General features: G+C 52.0%; 5 protein-coding genes across 5 annotated transcripts; 2 read left to right on the forward strand and 3 right to left on the reverse strand.

The window, feature by feature from the left end:
* Positions 1 to 1013: 1013 nt before the first annotated feature.
* On the reverse strand, positions 1014 to 2632 carry K441DRAFT_311543 (uncharacterized protein). Its single transcript, XM_067641103.1, has one exon. It carries the CDS (start codon positions 2282 to 2284, stop codon positions 1145 to 1147), a length of 1140 nt encoding a protein of 379 aa, XP_067497999.1. The 5' UTR covers positions 2285 to 2632; the 3' UTR covers positions 1014 to 1144.
* Positions 2633 to 8152: 5520 nt separating this feature from the next.
* K441DRAFT_311604 (Pro-kumamolisin) lies at positions 8153 to 10294 on the reverse strand. The gene is made up of 2 exons (XM_067641104.1): positions 9051 to 10294; positions 8153 to 8960 (listed from the first exon to the last, which is right to left on the reverse strand). Exons 1-2 carry the CDS (start codon positions 10207 to 10209, stop codon positions 8359 to 8361), a joined length of 1761 nt encoding a protein of 586 aa, XP_067498000.1. The 5' UTR covers positions 10210 to 10294; the 3' UTR covers positions 8153 to 8358.
* Positions 10295 to 13443: 3149 nt separating this feature from the next.
* On the reverse strand, positions 13444 to 14813 carry K441DRAFT_311623 (uncharacterized protein). The gene is made up of 2 exons (XM_067641105.1): positions 14194 to 14813; positions 13444 to 14124 (listed from the first exon to the last, which is right to left on the reverse strand). Exons 1-2 carry the CDS (start codon positions 14696 to 14698, stop codon positions 13583 to 13585), a joined length of 1047 nt encoding a protein of 348 aa, XP_067498001.1. The 5' UTR covers positions 14699 to 14813; the 3' UTR covers positions 13444 to 13582.
* Positions 14814 to 15122: 309 nt separating this feature from the next.
* On the forward strand, positions 15123 to 16617 carry K441DRAFT_708822 (uncharacterized protein; the record flags this gene model as incomplete). Its single annotated transcript, XM_067653807.1, has 3 exons — positions 15123 to 15222; positions 15449 to 15762; positions 15812 to 16617. 3 exons carry the CDS (start codon positions 15123 to 15125, stop codon positions 16184 to 16186), a joined length of 789 nt encoding a protein of 262 aa, XP_067498002.1. The 3' UTR covers positions 16187 to 16617.
* Positions 16618 to 17721: 1104 nt separating this feature from the next.
* Positions 17722 to 20609, forward strand: K441DRAFT_588563 (uncharacterized protein; the record flags this gene model as incomplete). Its single annotated transcript, XM_067644718.1, has 6 exons — positions 17722 to 17846; positions 17915 to 18329; positions 18380 to 18602; positions 18653 to 18684; positions 18738 to 20318; positions 20382 to 20609. 6 exons carry the CDS (start codon positions 17722 to 17724, stop codon positions 20607 to 20609), a joined length of 2604 nt encoding a protein of 867 aa, XP_067498003.1.
* Between the last annotated feature and the right edge of the window lie 518 nt (positions 20610 to 21127).

The following is a 21127-nucleotide window of genomic DNA, read 5'->3' on the forward strand; positions in this document are numbered from 1 at the left end:
GTAATGTTATTGAATAGGATTGAGTTGATTGTCTGAACATCCAAGGAATCATTCTGTTGCTGAGATTGTGAGCTTGAAGGCAGTTGACATAGACCATAATGGCGTTTGAGGGAGGCTCAGAAAGCGACTGACAGACGTGTTAAACTTGCCAACGGTGATAACTGGTAAAGCAAAGTCTAGATTGCTCGAAGCAGCCATCGAAACAGGATTCGAAATGCTAATACGCTCATGCAAAGACCGACCGCAGAAGCACATTTAACGACAGAACTTGAGGACATGCCAGTAACCGCCTGTCACCAAGAAGGGATGTGCAGTGACATGACAGGGGATGCAATTGACTATAATACAGACGGCCTCCCTCGCACAGAACGCACAGTACAAGAAGACGCATCAGCAATCCATCTGTCCCCACTCGGGCAAAGTGTAAAACTCCTCGCTGAATGTCCAGCAGCCCGCGCTAGAAGGAAGAAATGAGCTCCGCGGTATCACCCTCTGAACAACAACATGAAACTCCATTCCCATCCTCCATCCGAACCAGCGCAATGCAGAAAAAAGTTGAGGACGGGATATCAGTCTGTGTATAAAAGAAAGTATGGTATGGTAACGAGTGAATATGATCCGGACCTTATCCTAAGTCCAAAGATTCCACAGTTTCCATTTTAGTTCCGGTGACGGAGCGCCTTCTAGTGTTTCACCTACCCTCCTAATCCACCCCAAGGGAGTCGGTGATGTGTGTGTATGCCCTGAGACAGGAAAGGAGATTCGTAACGTCAGCCAAGCGAGTGGTGGTCGCAAAAGATAAGAGAATAGAGGTGGACATAGATGGAGAGATGAATAGAGGATGATTTCACCAACATCCAATGCTGCCCGTCGAAACTCCATGAAGGTATCCCAGTCCGACCCAAAAAAGATTTGTATACCTCCCAACCAGATCGCTGATAGCAATGTGCAAATGTCAGTCTGTTGTAAAAATCAAAACATCAAAGTAACAAGGGTGAACTATGTCCAAAAAAAAAACCAAAAACCAGTATGTCGCTTGCTATCGTAACTCATGAGGAGAAAAGAAGCCCAAGTCGGGATTAAAGAGACACCACTTCGAAAGGTCAAAAATTGTTTGACACGCCGTTCCGCAAGCAGCACGCGCTCATCCATCATCATCCGCATCATCCTCATCATCATCCTCGCTGTCTTCACTTGTACTAGGCCTCTGGACTGGGAGCACGGTGGTCTTAGGCTTCTTTGTCGAAGGAGTTCCTTTCGCTTGGGTCATAGCGGGAGCTTTCCTCTTGGACCCGGAGCTCGCTTGAGCCTGGGTGGCTTTGGCAGGAGTATGGGCGTTTTCCTTATCACCGCCATCGTCGGCATCCCCACCGGTAGCCTTGGCAGCAGCGTCCATGNCTGCAACTTCATCAGCAGTCAAGAAGCGTCCACCAGGGCCGCGCGGTCGCCTCATCGCGTGATTATGTCGGGATTCGTGCAGATATGGCTTTCGTCCTTTCGAGGTGAGGCGAAGCGCGTCCTCGAGTTTCTGACGCGCCATGCGTCTCTTCAGAATCCGATGAAACTGCTTCGCGTTGACGTACAACGGAGACTCTTCCGCCGCCCCGGCCGCGAGCTCAGGTGACTGTTGATGCTGCTGAACGGGAGGCGCCTGTTGAGGCATCTGAGGAGGTACGGAGGGTCTTGCGGCGGCGTGGTTCATGACCGGCTGAGGGTGCTGCATCGCAGGGCTGCTGATCTGGCTCATCCGCCTCTGCGTCATGGCTTGCCCCGTAGGCATCTGACCTTGAGATGCGAGAGCTGCTGCGCTCATCGCCCCAGATACCGATGTTGGGGATCGTGGTGCCACGCGTCCATCGGTCTTGATCTGCTGTCCGGCCATCCTGGGAGATGCTCGCGGATCCTGTGTGAGTTGACCTTGCAGAGCTTGGTCGTAATAACCCGGACCCGCAGCAGCAGCTGTAGCCATCGCCGCCGCTTGTGTCGGTGATATTCCGTACTGCTGATGCATTCCTGGAGGAACTCCATAGGCCTGCGGATAAGCCATTTGCTGGTGGACCTGATGCTGCTGCGGGTTCGGAGCGCCGGGTTGTGAGTATTGATGTCCTTGGGACGGGAGTATCGGTGATGTTTGTTGATAGGATGGATGCATCTGAGCTTGTTGATTTGGCGATGTTATCGAAGGGTTGCCTGGGCCGGCGTTTTGCGGAGCCCCGCCGTAGCTCTGCAAATGGGCGGGCGCATGCCCGTGATGAGGTTGCTGGTACTGGGCGTATTCCGTCATGTTTGCGATCCCCTCGAGGTAGAAGGTACCTGGGGTACAGAGGCGGGCTTGATGTACGCGATGCTTGAGCGTCGCCTCCAATCCTACCCTGGAAACGCCACTATAGGGCACAGACCTTGACTGCTATCTCGGTATATGGGGCAAGCCACCGGAAATGACAGGTCGACGAGTCACGGCGAAGGGTCTGGCTTCGTACAGGCGATTGGGGAAGCGTTGTATAGGAGAGAAATCGCGAACGGGACGGTTTGTGGATACTGGGAAGCGCGACGTGAATCGCAGAGTCGTAGCTAGTGGCGGAAAACTGCAGCCTGAAGGGAAGGTAAGATCAGCAATGGCCCAATGGCTGTCTCGGGTCGAAACTCTGGGGAACCAATACGAACCTTGGAGCGTACGAGCTGGAAAAAAAATCTCGCGTGAAAGTCGATACGGTGATGCTCGTAGGCCTGCTCGGTTCTTCGGCGGATTATGAAGCTTCCTTCGATGTTCCTTCTTTGTTTGCTGGCCGGGTGTCAAATGTCGGGCCTCCCGGGATATCAGGGACTTTGCTGGGCTGAGCTTGGTGGTCACGTCACGGCAACCTGATGCTTGATGCGTTGTCAATGGCCACGCTGATGAGGCGGAATCGATAGATGCGCACGGAGACAGCCTCAGCGCGGTCGTCTGAGGCGCTAGGTGGTCCCGATGCTATTGGGCGCGTCGTCGACGTGAGGCGGTGCGCTGGTGCTTAAGCAGTTATGACAGGATCGGTACAAAAGTGGCCGGTGATGAGGCCCGCACCGTGTGGGGTATGGGACCGTTGCAGAAGTTTGCCAGTAAGAGGGTTGAAATTGGATACGATCTGGGGGGAAGACGGTGGTTTGTTAGCTTGGTCCGCGCAAAGTCGAAGCAATTGGAGGATGTCGAGGGTGGGCATGTGCTGGCGGGGAGGTCGATTGGAGATGATGCGTTGGCAATGCAGGTTCATGCACGCCCAACAAGAACCTTACCGTCTTAATCAGAGCGATGCGCATCCACGTCGCAATGGCGACTTCGTTATTTCTGTGCCGTCGCAAGGTGACGTTGGATGTTTCTATTCTGTCCTTCCGGCTGATCAATCTATCCGCGGCTGGCTGGGGGAAGGCTCGGAAGTGCGAAGATATAAATTGTCGCAACGCGCAGACGACGCCAGCTGACTCCAGAGCGAAGTAGCCGGGCGCTGGACAGAGTTCTGGGCCTGGAATTGGGGATGAAGCGCAACACACACACACAGGCTATGTATCGCGAGAGGGTCCGGCGAGGTACCGTGCTGCTTTCGGGAGCTGGCTGGGGCAATGTTAGAGATGACAACCCTTTTCGGGCTCTGGGGAGGACGCTTGGCTGCGCCGTGCGGTCGGCGCCGTCCTCTTAACAGCTGCCAAACCGTGCTATGGGCGTTGAGTGGACGAGAATGAATTCCAGCAGGAACTTACCGAGTTTAGGACCGCAGACGATGTCAGTCACGAGATTTTATGGAGGTGAGGGTTCTTTGGGTTTTCGTTCGCTGGTGGGCGATTGTCTTACCCGTGCGGCCAACAGGAGGAGAGGCGAGGGGCGTTTTGGGTTGAGGGAGCGAGGGTTGCTGCTTGTCCGGGGCCTGACGTGCATCCACGAGCCTCTATCGTCGTGCAGGAACTCGTGATGGCGGGCTGATAGGTAGCCGTTGGTGGTGCGCGGGTGATTGGTGTTCGAAGAGAAGCTGCGCGGAAGACGAGTGGTTGGATTGGGTCTGGGAGCGAGGCGACTAGGGATTTTATTCGATGGTCGGCGGCTGGGCTGGAAAGCAAAGGCCCCCAAGACACGCTGGACGGCCCTATGGCGTGGCCGTGCCTGGGGCAAGTATTTCAGGGAACACGGGAGCAATAGCAACGCAATCTCTTTCGTTCGCAGCAACAAAGCAGGAGTTGTAGTTGTAGCAGCAGCAGCAGGCAGGCGGCAGCAGTTGCAGCAGTTGCAGTAGTTGCAGCAGTTGCAGCAGTGGCCGGCGGCAGGGAAGAGGGCGAAGTGCTGGTCAGTCGAGGGAGAAGATGCGCTGCAGGGTGCCCGGTCGGGACCTGCAAACTGAGGGGCGCAGTACTCTGCTGGCGGGTGTTGGCGGTGAGAATCGACACGTCAGGCCTCCTAACACGAGCTCCTGAGCTGCTCGACGCTTTTGCGCAAGAACAAAACGGGCTGGCCCGGCGGGAAAGCAAAAGAATAATCAGGACACTGCAAGCCCAGTTCTCAGGGCCAGTACAGAGCCAGCTGGAGCCGCCTTTTTCAAAAATTTCAGCGGCCTGAGCAATCACAGAAATGCAGTCGCTTCTTTTCGCGCCGGGGACCAACTGTGGGCCAACTTTGAAGCAGTCACTTCTCGCCATTTCTGCCCTACGCAATTTCTGCGCGGCCATTGGGCGATTAATGGAAATTGACTCGGCCCTCAGCCCATGGTGTGCATGCATTCGCTCGCCTGCCTGCCTGCTGCTGGGGGTGGCAGGGAGGCTGGTCCTGCGCGGGGGAAGACAGCGAGAAAGTGAGAGCGTCGCTCCACGCTAGGCGGTTTTCGCCCTCTTTCCCCCCCTCCCGCCCGGTGCACGCCCGTTACCTTGCAAGGTTTTACTTCGCGGCTTGTTCAACGGGCTCTGCGGGCTCTGATGGCTTCTCACGGGCTCTGGACAGGCATCATCGGACGAGACTTGCCCGGTTGGGGGCCGCCAAAGCGGCCGGAGATTTAGAATTTGTAACCAAGAACAACTAGGAACAACTCAGAACAAGTCCCACGCCCCGCCCAGACCGTTCCCATCAGCCCGTCACACAGTCACGCTGCGGGAAATGGACACCACGAGGTACAGTACAGACCAGTGCACCCAGTTGCAGGCCCGGCGCTGCAGTTCGCTCGCTGCCCAAGTGGCCAGAGCGGCGAGGAACTTTCCATCATTTTTTGCGGCGCCCTATGACAAACGAGAGCTGCTGGCGCGCGGCATCATTGGCTGACGGAGTCGTCGCGGCTTCGTTTCAGGACCAGTCCCAACGTCAGCGTGTCGCCCTGGTGCTTGTCGATCATGCATCGCCCGTCTTCCAACCTGAAAAAAGTCAAAGCTCGCGATCTTGCTTATGCAAAGAATCTTCGCGCCGTCGAGCGGAGAGGATGTGTGAGGCGTTTATCCGAGCTTGGTCGCAGATCATAGCAGCACGGCAGCAGTGAAGGGAAAGGCAAGTGAGCCCCTGTGAAAAGGCTTTTGCGGGGCTGAGTCGACTCCCCTTGGTCTCAAGTTCATGGGGGTGCTTTTCTGATATCGCACCGAAAAAGGGCCATAATTCCAGCGGCGCAAAAGGGCTTTATTCCCAGCCGTATTTCCTAGATTCCCTATTTCGCTACTTCCCAGATTCCCAGGTTCCCCAACCATAATTACTCCCCCGGCCGTTAGCCATGACCGTTAGTCGTCCGCCGCCCGAGATGATGATTATAAAAACACCATGCCTCTTTTGTCAGATGCTAAGGCCATAAACTTTCGATCCGCAGCTGCGGTTCCGCCGTGCATTCGCTCGTTGCACGGCGTCTGTAGCATGATGTGTGCTTTTCGGTCTTGTTCTCCCAATCGGTCCATCCCCGGACGCCCCAAAAGCAAAGAACGAGGTGGAAATGATAGCACAGACCGCACGAAACTGCACCGTCGCCATCGTCATGGCCATGGCCAAGAGTAGAAGCCCAGAGCCGCCTCGTCCGGAACTAAGCGTGACTTCACCTTCTGTCTTTGCACCCGGTGGTCGATCGCACCCGCGGGCTCTAATGACTCCAATGACTCCATGCGGTTGAGGCTGAAATAGGTTGACACCTGATCAGAAACTTTTCGAGCCTTGGGCTGTTGGACATGGGACGCCGTACCGGCACCGCATCGCACGACATTTTGCTTTATCGGAGCTCGTATTATCATCTCGGTTGCGGCCTTCTGACTTGCACCCCGACTTCAACTGTCGTGGCCGGGTTTCGTCATCTCATCTCATCAAAAAGTCTGATATTATGATATTACCCGAAACGCGCAGGCAGACCAAGGTCCTAAGTACCGACAGGACCGGCCCTGCGAACTTGGAAACAGGCAGAGGGTGCATGGGGGTGGCTTTGAAGCGGTTCAAAAAGTATGGATGATCCGCCGGACTCGCCGAAGCCCTGGCCAGCCTCCAAGGACTCCCCTATCGCCACGGCGTCCGGGGCGTGGTCTCGATTCAATGTTTTGCAGCGTAACCGGAATTCCCAAATACCTCTTTTCGCAGCAGGTGGCTGGTTGCTTGCATCACATGACTGGATCTACCACGATCACAAACCATCCTAACCACCCTTACCACCCTTACCACCTCTACCACCTTCTCCCCGAGAACCGGAGGCCGTAGCCACAACGGCTGAATCGGGACGGGACAGCCCTATATCGCTGCTTGACCTATCGTCTTACCAATCAAAAGCAGTTAATCAAAACAAGGTTACATCTCCCGCTGACCTGCAGCACGCTGGCCGCATTCCGCTGCTCTCCCCGGATGCACCGTCATCATCGTCCGCGGACCGCTGCTGCACCGGGTACAGGGAAAGTGATCAAAGCAAGCCGCTTACTCGCATCTCGCAAATTATACTTTTTATTTTATTTTTATTGGTAAGTCAAAATGCTTGTTTTTAATTTTTAATTTTTTTCGCCTTTTCCCTCCTTCTCGCTCGCGTTTAATCGCTTTTGCGGCTTAGCCTGGACCCCGCCCCACTGGGGTTCTCCACATTTGCTTTTTGCGGCCACTCTCGCTTTCTCTCTCTCGATACGGAGGCTAACTGACTAACCAACCAACCAACCAACCAACCAACCAACTCCCAGCCGCCCGTGCTCTCTAAAAGTCCTGGATTGTCAAAGGCGTCAGGCCCGTCACAACTCTAAAAAACCCATCGTGGCTCTTTCTTAATGCTGATCTCTATATACGGCACATCGCGCATCCGGGCAAAGCCGACAACCCGCAGCGCGCCGTACCGAGGGTAGTTATTTTAAATAGTAGCAGCTCCCAGCTCCCCCGCCCAGCACATGAAGGCAGCCGTTCCCGGCACGTGAGGTAGCACGTCAAAGGTAGCAGTTTTACTTTTCGCGCCGGCTCGGCGCGCCGGTTCAATGATAAGGATCGCCAGGCCAAATGCACGGGCGAGGCAGCCTGGGCAATCGTCGACTGCCTAATCTAGCATGTATGGTGTGAGAAGCAAAAGCGGATATGAGAAAGGTCTGGGGTCCGGGGTGGGGCGCGGGGAAATTCTCGAGGCTAAATTGCGCGTCCCCCAGTGAGCGTGAGGGTGTTTCTGCACCAAGGCAAGGCAAAGGCAAGGCAAGGCGAGGCATGCAAGAAAAAAAAACCAGGCATGGCTTGCCCCGGTTGTTGCATCAGGCAATTCGCGTGTCCGCCCGTTGTCGCCTAATTTCCCTTCTCTTCTTCTTCTTTCTCTCTCTCTAGCGTGTGTGCGCCGCGAGATGGATTGGGCGCTGGGAGATGGGAAAGGTTTAATTGAACGGCGATGTAGATCGCTTCTGTTGCGCCGGGACGCGCTGCCCGGACTCTGCTGCGATGCGTCGTTCACGTGGCCGCCAGCCCTCGTGATAAGCAGCGCCCCGGTTTCAGTTGCGCCGGACGGCTTACATGTTGCCCGCATTGGGGATCTTCACCGGTAAGTCAAAGTGATGCTAGGTGTGATGGCTATGTTTAAAATTATTTCGATGCTGCTGTGGAACGGTGATGAAGCTTGGATCACCATTTGGAAGTCGGCGATGGAGCTGGAATGAATTCCGCTGTGCTACTCCGCTCTGTGCCTCCGCTACTCCAGATGCCTACCAAGATGATACCCCAAGCTCTGAAGCAATGCAAACCTCAGATCCTCTCCATCTCTACTCCACCAACCGCACCCAAAAACAGCTCTAGGTAATTAGGTAATTAGGTAATCTCTGATCCAGTCATGAACACCCATCTAAATCCCCAATTCCCAAAGGAAAAAAAAAGACGCCAGCGAATGCACCCACCCAAACCCCTAATGCCCCCTCTATCTCTCAACCCCCCCTCAAACCCACCTACAAGTCCTTAAACACCTCCATCATCTTCCCAAAATCCGGCGTCCCCAGCCCCGTCACCGGATCCCACCCTTCCACCGCCTCAAACCCATCCGTCCCGCAACCCGGATTGCTCCCCTCGACGACATCCCTCACGAACTTGCCAGCATACTTGTAAACCGCGGGGTTCAAGAACCCCAAACTGGGCTTCCCGGCCGCAAGCCGCGCCTCGTTGACCATGACGACCATGGCAGCGAACACGGGCGTCGACGCGCTCGTCCCGTAAATCGAGGTCGCCACCCCGCCCATCACGACCTGGTAGTTGGCGCCGTTGACGCTGAGGTCCGGCACCGCGCGCGCCTTGCCCGTGTCGTTGAACCGGTCCGCGCCGTACGGCGGCGGGGAGTTGCTGAACCACGAGGACACGGCCGCCTGCTGGTAGCTGGGGAGCGCGAAGAGGTTGCTGAAGCCGCCGCCGGAGCGGATGGTTTGGTAGATGGCGACTTCGGGCTGGTCGCCCGCGGCGAGGGCGGCCGTGAGGTTGGTGGTGGAGCGGTCGATTTGGGTCGCGCCGATGGCAGTTACGTAGGGGCATGTGGCGGGGAAGTCGGGTTGGAATTGCCCTGGGGGGGTTGTTAGCTTTGGGGGTGCTTGGGTTGGGTGTTTGTTTTAGTTGCTTGGGAAGGGTGGGGATGGGATAGGGAGTGGCATACCATCGTCGGTGCAGTTGTCGGTGTTGCCGGCGACGCCGTGGTCAGCGGTCGAAAAGAGGACGGACACGCCCTGCAGCCCGAGCTTCATGTACTCGTTGCACATCATCTCCGCGTAGGCTGCGCTGATGTCGTTCTCGTTTTGTCCCCACGACGTCGAGACGACCTTGGTTTTGATGAAATCGGCATCTGACGCGTCGTTGTTCGTCGCGCCCACTTGGTACAGCGTCACCTTCTGCGGGTACACGAGGTCCATGCCGAACTGCAAGTCCAAGTTCGACTCGATGTTGTTGTCGAAGTCGGTCGGGTTGTCGACGTCGATGCTGCCACTGTTGATTGACTTGAAGATTGGGCGCTGGCCAACGGCTGCGGGGGTATAGTTGGCGAAGAAAGCGTCGAGGTCAGCTTCATTGTAGGTGTTGGGGCTGTACTCGACAATGCCGAAGCTGTTATCGGGGGAGGGCTTGGAGGTTGCCTTTGGGATGTTGTAGAGAGCGCGTAAACAGTCAGGCGTGATCCGATCAACGCAGCCCTGCATATCATTGCTTCCATTGCTGGTGGGCGTACTTGCGGCATCACTCTCCCCGTTCGGTACGTGGTTTGGCACGTCACGCTTCTTCATATGCGGCTTGACGTCGAAGTGCAAGGTAGGGGTAATGATGTTGATGTGCTCGGTGATATGGGCAGGGACGCTGTACTCCTCGCATGCGACATAGCCCTTACCGGATTCGCTGTGTTCGTAGACGTAGTACTCGGTCTTGAGCAGGCGCTCGATTTCCGCAACCGAAGCCTCAAACTCGAGAGTGTGAAGGGCACCCGAGGTTCTAATGTTGACGAAACCATGCTCGGACAGCCACTGCAGGACTGCCTTGCTGCTCTCGTCGCTAGGAGCAAAGGTCTTGGTGATCTCTTTAACCGACCAATGCTTGCCGTACTTGGAGGAGGCCGGATTTGATACCTCGTCCAGATACTCATGTGCACGCTCAAGGTTCCGTTGTTTCAAGCTAACACGCACAGGGAGGACAGCCCGGGCATCCATCTTGGCCCTCTTGGCCCATTTTGCGGGCAGGCGGTCACGCTTCTCACGAACGACATGTTTGTAAGTAGGAAAGGCTGAAGTAGTAGCAATGAATGCAACGAACGCAGGTAGCAAAAAATGCATATTGGAGACTACGAAAGAAAGAAACAAGTCGAGGAAGCAGGAGAGGAGAGATGTCTGGATGAGTGGTCTTGTAATGAGACATACGAGAAGAATTGGAAAGACTCTTTATACTGTCTTCACGGAATCCACCAAGGCTATACATTTCGGTCATTCTGAAATTCCATTCGGCTCTACAGGTCTGAGCCCGTTAGCCCCAGCGTTGTTTCATGCTCCTTCGACGGCGTGCATGGAGGCCGTCTTCTAAGCTGGTAAGCGGCACCTCGCCTTATTCCGCTGCGCCGCTCTCTATGCCGGGAAATCCTCCTCGGTTGCGGAGTTGATGCAAACATCTGGTGCCCGGGTGGAGTTACTAGCCACTGATTTGATAAGATGGTTTGCGACTCAGTCGAGTAAGAACTACGTGCACAGCCTTTGCGGGTTGAAGGAACGCACTCACAGGTGAGCACCATGGCCGATTTTGCAGCGAGTCTCACTTAAAAGAGATAATTATTACTTTTATGAGTGCATCAAATAGAGAATTTAAAGTGGTAATTAGAGAAACTCGCCAGAAGAGCAGAGAATATCGAAAAAAGCCTCACGTATCTGTACTTTGGTTGTTCGATATGCTACATTTCCTCTCGAAAGATCGAAGCGGAGCGGAGGAGAAGTAAGCTTTGCTAGCGGAGAGGTACAGACTGGGAGAAAGTAACCCGACGCGAAGGAAGAGGGCGTAGCTAAGCATGGATGTTATGCCTCTGTCGCTTAGTGGCACAGTTCAAGGGGGTTGTGACGGCAAAGCGGTTGGACTTCTGACAACCTGAAAAAACTCCGGTCCTATTAGTCTGAACATTGTGGCTATTGTTAGATACTGATCTGCGCCTCTGAACCACTCACATCGCTCCAATTACTCTCACTATCTTCAGCACCAAGCAGTTCGCTGATCGCCACACCCTTTTGGGGGCCCAAGACCACGCAAGCTTTACTGAAGGGCCCAAGACCACGCAAGCTTTACGGAAGGCCCCACTTGCCAAAGGTAACCCCACACGAGAGAGGGGTACCGGATACTAAAACCAACATCTATCCCACTCTGGTCGAAGTATTAGAGAACGCATAGTAATGCGCCTCCACCATTTTCTAAATCTCGTCCCGTAATTCTAGCTCTCTCTTCCCAGTTTCCCCAAGAAAGGTGTTTCTCCGAGAAAGTGGAGGCACCCGGTCTTACACCCGATTTATTCGGAACCCCATCGTGAATGGACAACTACGTAATGAACCCTCAACCATACGACCGATTTTAGAGTTGTTGAAAACCGATTCGAAGACGCATGTGGTGGCAGCCATGATACAGCCAGAAGGTCATCTAATATGACGTACGCCTTAATTACGAATTATGTCAGGCGGATAGATTACATGTGTTTTACCACTCACCGTCTTCGTTAATGCCCTCCAAAATACGATCTACAAAGACGTTTGCCTTCTCCACTGCAGATTCAGCGAATCGAGAAAGGTAAAGGTCGAAGGACGTTCCATCAGCCCTTCCCCCCATAACTCTAAGAGCAAGACGGCTAGCAGGGTCACCATCCCGTGTTTGTGTTGCGTAGACGTGGACATGCCTTTGCCCAACTTCTGAGAACTCGGGGTAAAGCGTTAAATAATAGTCGCCAAAGTTAATATCCTTTGGGAATTCAAGCTGCATGTAACAGAAATCAAGAACGTAGAGCCCTTGATGATGTGTCTGTGTTGGGGCTCGGACCTGTAGCCTTCATATTTGTGCTGTGTCCCGCGTGTACTTTGAGCCTTTCCTGACTTCCAACGATACTGCGTTCCCGCGGCCTTGGCGTTTGTTCGGCGGGACCTGGGAAGAACGGTCTATGTTCCCCCTGTAATAATGTTAAGATGCAAGTGCCCTGTTTGCGATTCGTGTCCTATTCTGTGATGAGGAATATGAAGCTCTGACAAAGGCTCGAAGGCAGCTGCCAAGGCTCCGGAGATAATTCTTTTGCTACGAGTTGGAAGAACGACGTATTTGGTAGGTTGGACGGTATTAGGATTAAGAAAGGCAGATTAAAGGCATGGTTGATTAATTCATGATTAAATTAATCTATATTATCTGCGAAGTTTTCTAATTCTGGTGTTCCGCACGGACCACCTGCCGTAGGACATGGGATATCGCTATCGGCTAGCTTCTCTAACAACTCCGTTTCAGCGACTTCATAATGGGCGCTATTGTTAGCCAGGATATCGGCCACCACTTCCAAAATATATATAAAATCCGCATTTCTGACTCCCAGCAATCTCAACAACCAGTAATTATTTTTACTTTTAGTTGATAATGGCAAATTTCTAAGTATTATAGATACTCTATACTAAATTATAGGTACTTGGTAATAAGGGAAGGTATTAAACTAAAGGTTTCGGTCTTCAAAGGTATGCTAAATCTTTATCTATATATAACTGGGAATTAGAACAGCCTATAAGTTAAATATAAGAATTTTATAGATCTAAAGTATAAAATTTTTTAAAGCTTAAATTAATTTATAAATTGACTGTTAAAATTACTAGGAGTTAGAAATGCTGATTTTACATATATTTTGGAGGTAGGCTAGTAAGTGAGGTGGGCCGGTGAGTGCTAAAACACGTTATATAGAACCTAATCCTATCCGGCGGGTTTCTAATAAGGGCACACACACCTCAGGGGCCATTTTAATAGGTCCTTGTAAAGACGTGTGGGTTTTGGATAAGCGGCCGAAGTACTTCGTGGCTACCTAAAGGAACTTGTGTAGTTCTCCCATGTGTCTGAAGCCGTTCGCGAAATCACATCTGGGAAACTGAATTGAGCGTACGGCTTAGTGACGCATATGATGTGAACAACGTCGACCTAAAAGTAGTAGCCGCTGTCCGCACCCCATTCGTAAACTGCCGCACCAGTAGTGTATGTCCAACCCTTATTCGCAAGGGACAGAAGAAAGTTTAGTGGCACGTAACTTAAGCGTCAAAGGACTTCCTATCGGCTTTTTACTTCGGAATAGGGCTTTGGGAATGCGTGCATGCTTGTTAGTTAGAAGGCTAATGAATTTGTTTTGCTGGGATACCGATGAGTATTTTCAAATAATGATATAGTGAACTAGACACTCTTACAAAAGTGTCTTGCAAGGAGTTTTAGTCGAGAATTCAACAAGAACTGAAAGAAGGAGGGACTATGTACAAAGTTGATTAATGCCAGGTGTCCGGGTGCTGGTCCGTGTGAAGGGAAGATGTGTTGATCATCTGGGGTGACCAGATTTATGCAAGGGTATCAAATAGGTTCACCGGAAGTATGCGATAGAACAAACCTTTAATGCAGAAAAAACAAGGAAACAAGCTACCCAGTTCTACTACTTTCGCTGTCGTTGGCTCTTCAACCGGTTTTCTCTTCGGGCTTGTCTTCATTCTGCTGGGAGCTGACCATATTGCTCCATACACCCAGAGACATGTCTGGGCCTGCATGGGGACGGGACAATCTAGCGGCGGAGGTGCGGCTTCTTGGATCTTCATACGCAGTCCAGCTCATGGCATGCGGCGCATCATCTGTGTTCAAATTGGTCTTTGGGGCAGTCGCTGCTCCTTTACTATGTTGAGTGATAGGATTGTCTCCCGCGGACACCTTGGCAGACTGTTCTGCGGATTCCGAGTTTGAGTTGTCGTCGAGTGGCGCAGTGTCGGGCGAAGGATCCTTCGAAGTCGAAAGTTCTGGGATACGGCCAAGAGGATTCGGCAACGAGCCCATCATCTCTAGGGTTGGCCGTATCGGGGTACCGTCAAGATGCGGTACGGGATCCTCTTCGACATTGCTGAATCGTGCCTTCTCCTCGTCATGCAAACCCACCGCTGTCGCTTCGGAATCAGCTACTGATGCCCGAATTTGCGCTGATGGACTGTGATTGGCTGATTGCGACTGATCTGTGTTGCGGTTAGCGGCGGAGCTATGAATGCAACGCATGAAGATATGCAGGTGCTTGTGTGGCGTACCTTTAAGTTTTCCAATGGCTTCGGCTCCACCATGCGCAGAAATGTCTTCCTCGTGGGGCAAGTAACTAGGCGCTGAGACTGTCGCTGCACGTCTCTGCTTCTCCCGACCTCTCCGGCGAAGGAAAAATAGCAGAAGGCATACTAGTACCACAGCCGCAGAGCCGCCCACTACTCCTCCAGCAATCGCCGCTTTAGATACTGGCTCTGACGTCGTGCCCGAGGCCGGTAGAACTGTTGATGAAGGAGACGATGAAGATGTGGCTGGGGCTTGCTTGACAAGGGAGGTCGAGGCTGTAGATTCAGACCTGGGAGGTGAAACTGATACTCCGCTCGAAAGAGTAGTTGCTGCCGCAGCGTTCACAGAAGAGGGTCCGGACGAAGACGATGCTGAAGATGCGTGCAGTACGGATTGGGCTGGCGTTGACGATGTCTCGGGAAAGACAGTTGATTGTAGAAAAGAGGTAACGAAGCCTGGTACTAGACTTAGATCTATTGCCAAAAGCATTCATGAAAATCATCAACATGAGAGTGCCGTAGACCCGATATTTGAGGCTCGAGGAAAGAGTCGCCACGATATCATTGGAGACTACGACTGCTATGAATGAGAATCCGCAGCGGATACGTACTTGATGTCGCCGAGTTGTCTGGGCATGCAGGCAAGTCACACGGGTCTACTGAACAGCATCCTCTGAAGCCGTTTGTAGAACAAACATACAACTGAGTTCCGGTGTCGCAAGACTGCTGCCGAAGGACATGTGATATGCCCATGTTTCTTTTTGATGAACCGAATCAGGGATGCGCTATGGCATATTGAAACAGTTGCGGTATGGGAATGCGAGCAAGCCTGGGGATTTTATTTTAATAGGTTCACTCAAAGATAAACGTGGCCGTGTTTGTGGGCGGAGTCCTGCAGACCGTATTCGCCTTGCATGCGGCACAGCACGATAGTGCCGCATCGAGGCACAGATCGGCGAAGAACAAATCGCTGTGGCGACTTGTGGCTGCATGACTTCTGCCTGGCTTGGACTGGTGGGTTTTTCTTGGTATTGAGTGATTCGCTTCTTCAGCGCCTGAGCCTGTCTCGGAAGATCATGTCGGGAGCTTCTCATGTGGCCTACGTCATAGATTTTTGGCACAAACGCGTTCTAGCGTCTAGGCAACGCGTGAAGAGTAGAATTGCTTCTCAGCCATGCATCAAGTTTCACATCTTCAACTCAGCAGATATGTCGAACAAACGAACACTTGACGGCTCCAGCAACTGAAGCAAAAGTCATTAACGATCAACCTGACCTTGATCTATTGTGTTTCCAGCCGTATATTCCGAAGGACGCCCAAAATGGCCTTTTCAAGCTCCCCGGACGCGAACTATTCTTCTACCGCGTGCAGTATATGATCAAGTGTGGATCCGCCGAAACACAAATCAGTACTCCTCGATATACCACTGTGTTTGGTGTGAATGAGGCTTCCTACTTTGAAGTAGACGGATACCTTTTGGACAGTAAAACGAAACAATCTATCCCAAAAGATCGACACACATGCAGGCCACGACCACTACCACAGTGCCTCGACGTCTTACGCCAGTGGTGATGACAGTATACCCTATCACAGCGACGATGAGCAATTTCTTGGATCGAGCTCAGCAATCACGTCCTTTTCCCTTGGAGGGAAAAGAGATTTCGTCTTGAAGCGCAAACCGGTGCCTTCGTCGACGTCTGAGCCTGTAATACCAGAAACAAAGCCCCTCGAACTGCCATTGGCGTCTGGCGACATGATACTGACGTGGGTACCACTTAGGCCAATTGGCTGCACAGCGTCCCTAAGCGGAAAGGTGGGGGGCGGGGCAGGTCGTATTAACATAACACTGAGGAAGGCTCTCGTCAGGGGAGGAATGGAAAACTATTACCAACATAACGTCGGCTCAGGAGGCGTCTTTCGATGGGATGATAAGAAGCAGGAGATGGTGTCGTGGGAGGCCGTGAAGGGAGCTGCTTAACCCCGTTGTCTGGACACCGCAAAGTTAGATGACTTGACCGGGGTTAGTTGCTGCCATGGCCAGGTTAACCATCTACGCCTGGAGGACTTGTCTATGAATACAACACCTCCGAGTTACGGTAGGATGATAGAGTAGATTCTAAGAGATTGTAGGAGGATTATAGGGCCTGTAGCAGAAGTCTCGAGTCTTGGAAGCTACGAGGCTGTAAGGTAATGGTTTTTGGAACCTTTTCTCTCCCAGCCCTTAGTTAGACCAAGCGACGGTGGAATTTCACGAGGCATCGATGCATATGTATTTTATAGGTCTGGTGGCTTGGGTAACAAAGAAGTATCAGTTGAAACAAAGAGAATCTTCATAAGCTGTCGATAGGCTATGCGGGAGTAAAGCCGGACCAAGTTGTCGTGAGGGTGACGGATGAAGTGTGGCCCAATCAAGCCAGAGCATACTTGAGCGTTTAGTGTATGCTCGCAACCGGGCACCTTTGCAGTCGCAGAGTCGGATTAATACCTTCTCTAAGCAGAGCGAGATGCAGGTATGAGTCAGAGAAGCTAGAAGGGCTGGTTAGTAGGGCTGAAATAGGGAGATTGCTAAGTAATACTCAGATGACGAGGGGAGCCTTGGCACTGCTCAGACGATTTCCGTCGATGGAGCGGAGTTAAAGAAGGGCTTTGCCGTTCAACACCCTTCGAGAGAACGAAGGCTCCTTCGTCCTCCAGCCCCACTCCTGTCGCCCACTGAGTAGACTGTCAGCTGTCTGCACACGCCTGCCACCGAGTGTGACGCTTGATACTCAATCGCTCCGAGCGCCTTCCTACTTATCGCTACTAGATAAGTCCATCACAGAAGGCATCGTCGTCGAGACAGGATTCGCACCAGGTACCTGATCTTATAACTTACTGTGCTTGCCACCAGCTAATTCGCTTCGTCTTCAGTTGATTGAAATCTTCCTCGCGTCGCTTGCGCCGGTGTTCATCCTTTCATACCACTCGAATTAGTATTTGGAAAGACAAGCTCAGCCATCCGTCAAACCTGCCAAAGTCCATGCGCTGAAATATTACTAACAAAAGTGTTGGTTGCTTGACCTCTGGCTTGCGCATAACCTTGATCTTAGCTCCGACACGGAGTTGCGAAATTCGGAAAAAATATTTCGAGGACTTTCTGAAAAATTCGAACGTTGCAGAGGAAGACGAACCATATCAGGACGCAGACGATCTGAGGCCCTGCGCTCTATCAAGGGAGTTTCCGTCTTAAAGATCTGGCCAGTTCTCTTGGCGCTGGAGATACGGGCCTTCTCCGATTGATTTAAGACCGCCGTGTCAGCGCTGCCAGCTAACACGAACAACTACAACAACCCCTCTTTAGGCCTCATAGCGGGTCCATACACATTCCCTAAGCCGGATTCGTCGGCCTTTTCCCACTCCGATTCAACATCCGGATCACCTGCCTCCGCTTATATCCTCTTGTCCCCTTTACGGACTTTGCGATCGTAAAGTCCGGTCCCTCTGCTGCAGATACTAGTCATACCATATCCCACAATGACGCCAACACCCCCTTCTACCACGTCTTCCAGTGCCGGGCAGTCGCCTCCGGATACTCAGTTCCGCGTTGTGCGGAAAAGAAACCGGGTCCCGTTATCATGCGGACCATGTAGGCACCGAAAGTATGCACATATGATCCCCTAGCTAAAACGAGGGTCGCGAAATGCAATTATCTAATGTAAATTTCCAGGCTGAAATGTAATCGAGGTCATCCATGTGACAATTGCACTAAGAGAGGCGACACGGGCTCATGTACGTATGCCACACCGGGTAGTCGCAAGAAGAGCTCTTCCAGCACTGGCTCCAACAATTCGCCTGATGATATGCAAAATCGCATTGACCGTCTAGAAGGACTTGTTCTTTCCTTGATGACCAATGGCGCACAAAGCGCAGGACCAACAGCCGCCGCCGCCGCAATCGCGGGGAGCATGAGTGGCAGTTCTGCTGATCATCCTCACGACCTTAACGGAACCGAGTCGATTAAAGAGGAGGAAGATGAAGATAGCGAGGTTGAACAGGTTGCAAAGTCTATTGGTGTCATGAAGGTTGATAACAATAGGGCTATATTTGCATCTGAAGCCCATTGGTATGCTATTTTAGGCGAGGTGTGCACAACAAGCTTCTATCTCGTATTCGACACTGACACCTTGCGCAGATATCTGAAGTAAAAAACTACTTTCACGATCATAAAAAGCAGTATGAAGAGCAGCTGCGTAAATATAAAGCGACGCACACCGATGAATACAGCCCGGGTACTGCATTTCTCTTTGGAGCTCAGAAACCTACGACTCATGCGGAGATCCTTTCATCATTCCCGCAGAAATCTACTGCTGATATACTCGTTTCTCGCTATTTTAATACGTGTGACCCTGGACTTCGTGAGTTATCCCGAGACCATTGGTAAAATCACAGGATTAACACATCATAGATATCATTCACGGCCCTACATTTCAGAAGCAGGTAAGTTTGACCTAAAATTATATATATGAATCAAAATACTAATTTCTTTTCAGTATGACCAGCATTGGCAAGATCCCAGTGAATCACCAGTCATATGGCTTGGCATGGTCTTCGCAATGATGTGTACTGCTTTGCAATCTTATAGTAGAGCTGGAGACGAACCGCCTGAGTATCGTGGGGAGTCCTGGGATAAGTCGAGCGAGTACCGAAGGTTGACGGCTCAATGTCTCGTTATGGCAGATATCACTCAGCCTATAACATACATGCTGGAAACCCTAATTCTACACGTATACGCCGATTATGCTCGAAGTAGAGATGCAGAGATTGGCGTTCTCATCAGTATCGGTATTATTGTGCGACTCGCAATGCGAATGGGCTATCATCGTGACCCAGCACCATACGCAGGAATTACCACTTTCCAAGGCGAGCTGCGTCGCCGAGTTTGGTCAGTGGTTCGATTCTCGGACGTTTTATTCTCAGCACAAGCAGGGCTACCTCCTACAATTCATGCTCGCGATACTAATACTGAGATTCCACGGAATGTGTACGATGATGAGATATATGAAGACATGAAAACACTTCCACAGTCGAGGCCCAATACGGAGGCTACGCCTGTATCTTATCTAATCAGCAAAACTCAGCTCGTCAATACATTAGGCGATGTTGTGGAGTTGGCGCAATCATTCACGTGTTCGTCGTACGAAGACGTGATGAAGCTAGATCAGCGATTACGAGAGCGGCAAGCCACAATGGCACCCCATCTTAAACTTAAATCCATGGAAGAATCTGCGAGAGACCCATCGTCATTGATCATGCAGCGATTTACTCTGGATCTTTTGTATCTGAAGAGCTTGTGCGTCCTTCACCGGAAGTTCCTTGCGGCGTCTCGGGAGAACTCGCGGTTAGCATACTCTCGGAGAACTTGCATCGATGCATCAATGACTATGCTCCAGCACCAAGCCACACTTCACAATGAGTGTCGACAAGGAGGGCGACTACGGAGTGTAAAGTGGTTCATATCATCGCTTACAACAGTGGATTTCCTCCTCGCTGCAATGATTGTTTCCTTGGATCTTTATCACACAGCCGAGTCCGAGCGATCTGGACGGTCTCCTCCTGGCGATATGTATGTGTGGTCGCATGACCGGAGAGATGAAATGATGGCAGCCATCGAAAGAGCTGTTGGGATCTGGGAGGGCCTACGGGATCACTCCATGGAGGCTTACAAGGCGCACGGGACGCTTAGCGTAATGCTCACCCAATTGAAACAACATCAAGCTATACGACAGGCACAGCAAACATTCGCTGTCGCGGCTGCTACTTTCCCAAGCAACGGGGTAATGGAGGATTCGGATGTAGCACCGGAGCATTCGGCTGCGATGACATTGGGTATGCTCAGCACAGGAGCACTAACACCCAACCCGGCGAGCTTATTTGATACCCGGCCTTATCCAAGTTCCATGGGAAACATTCTCAACGATGTTCCACAGCAGCAATCGTCGGGTTTGACACCGCAGTATTCCGGTGGAGTAGCGAGTGGTCCTGAAAATGCCCCAAGCCCATTCTCGTCTTTATTCGGTCCAAGCGTAGGATTCCAGAATATGGACTTACCGGCAACAAACAGTATTGACTGGGTTAGTGCATTAAATGTTCCTGCTTCTTCATTCAGGAGCTTCTTTGCTGACAATTCATGTTAGGATGCTTGGGATTCATATATCCAGGGTCCAAATATGGACTCGACAACCCAAATGTGGTCAATGGACGTTCCAAATATGCCAACACCGATGCCTATGGCGACTGATCCACCAAGTGGCCTAGGGACGCACCAGGGCCAGCAGCAGCAAGGGGCTCAGAATAATGCTTTCTCGGGCAACGGCGGGGTTTTTATGGGTGTAAGCACGCCTCCGCGCGGCACGCTAATGTGATGATGGATGATAACGGCGGCCTGTCCATTTAGGAGCCCTTCAAATACACTATGATGTAAAGTGGGATTTGGCTGTGTTTTGCGATACCAAAAAAGGTGATAGGGCCGGGTTTTGTATGGTTATGGTTTGGAGCTCGGAGGAATGATACGCCTCGTGACGGAAGAATCGATTTCAGTGATGACAAGGCTTTATGTCGGGATGAAGGCACTCGCTGGTGAGAATGACGGTGATGCGGGGATGCTGAGTTAGTTTGACTTAGCAAAGGCTATATTATTTAAAGGTCTGTGTTTGGGAGTGGGATATGTATGTAGACATGGCTCTATCGAATCTCGGGACGTTTGCCCTTGCAACCTCGAAGCTCCACAAACGCCCATACGTCACATGGTCCGGGCGCATTCTGGCTTGCACTGCCCCGCCAATCTGGGCGACACCACACCAATGTACCTAGCCGCGGAGAGAGCAGAAAAGATGAAGCTGTCCTCTCTCAACACCAGGCGCCAATGCTCGCTTCTATCAAG

Source organism: Cenococcum geophilum (assembly GCF_001692895.1).
Source record: "Cenococcum geophilum 1.58 unplaced genomic scaffold K441scaffold_67, whole genome shotgun sequence".
NCBI classification, from domain to species: domain Eukaryota; kingdom Fungi; phylum Ascomycota; class Dothideomycetes; order Gloniales; family Gloniaceae; genus Cenococcum; species Cenococcum geophilum.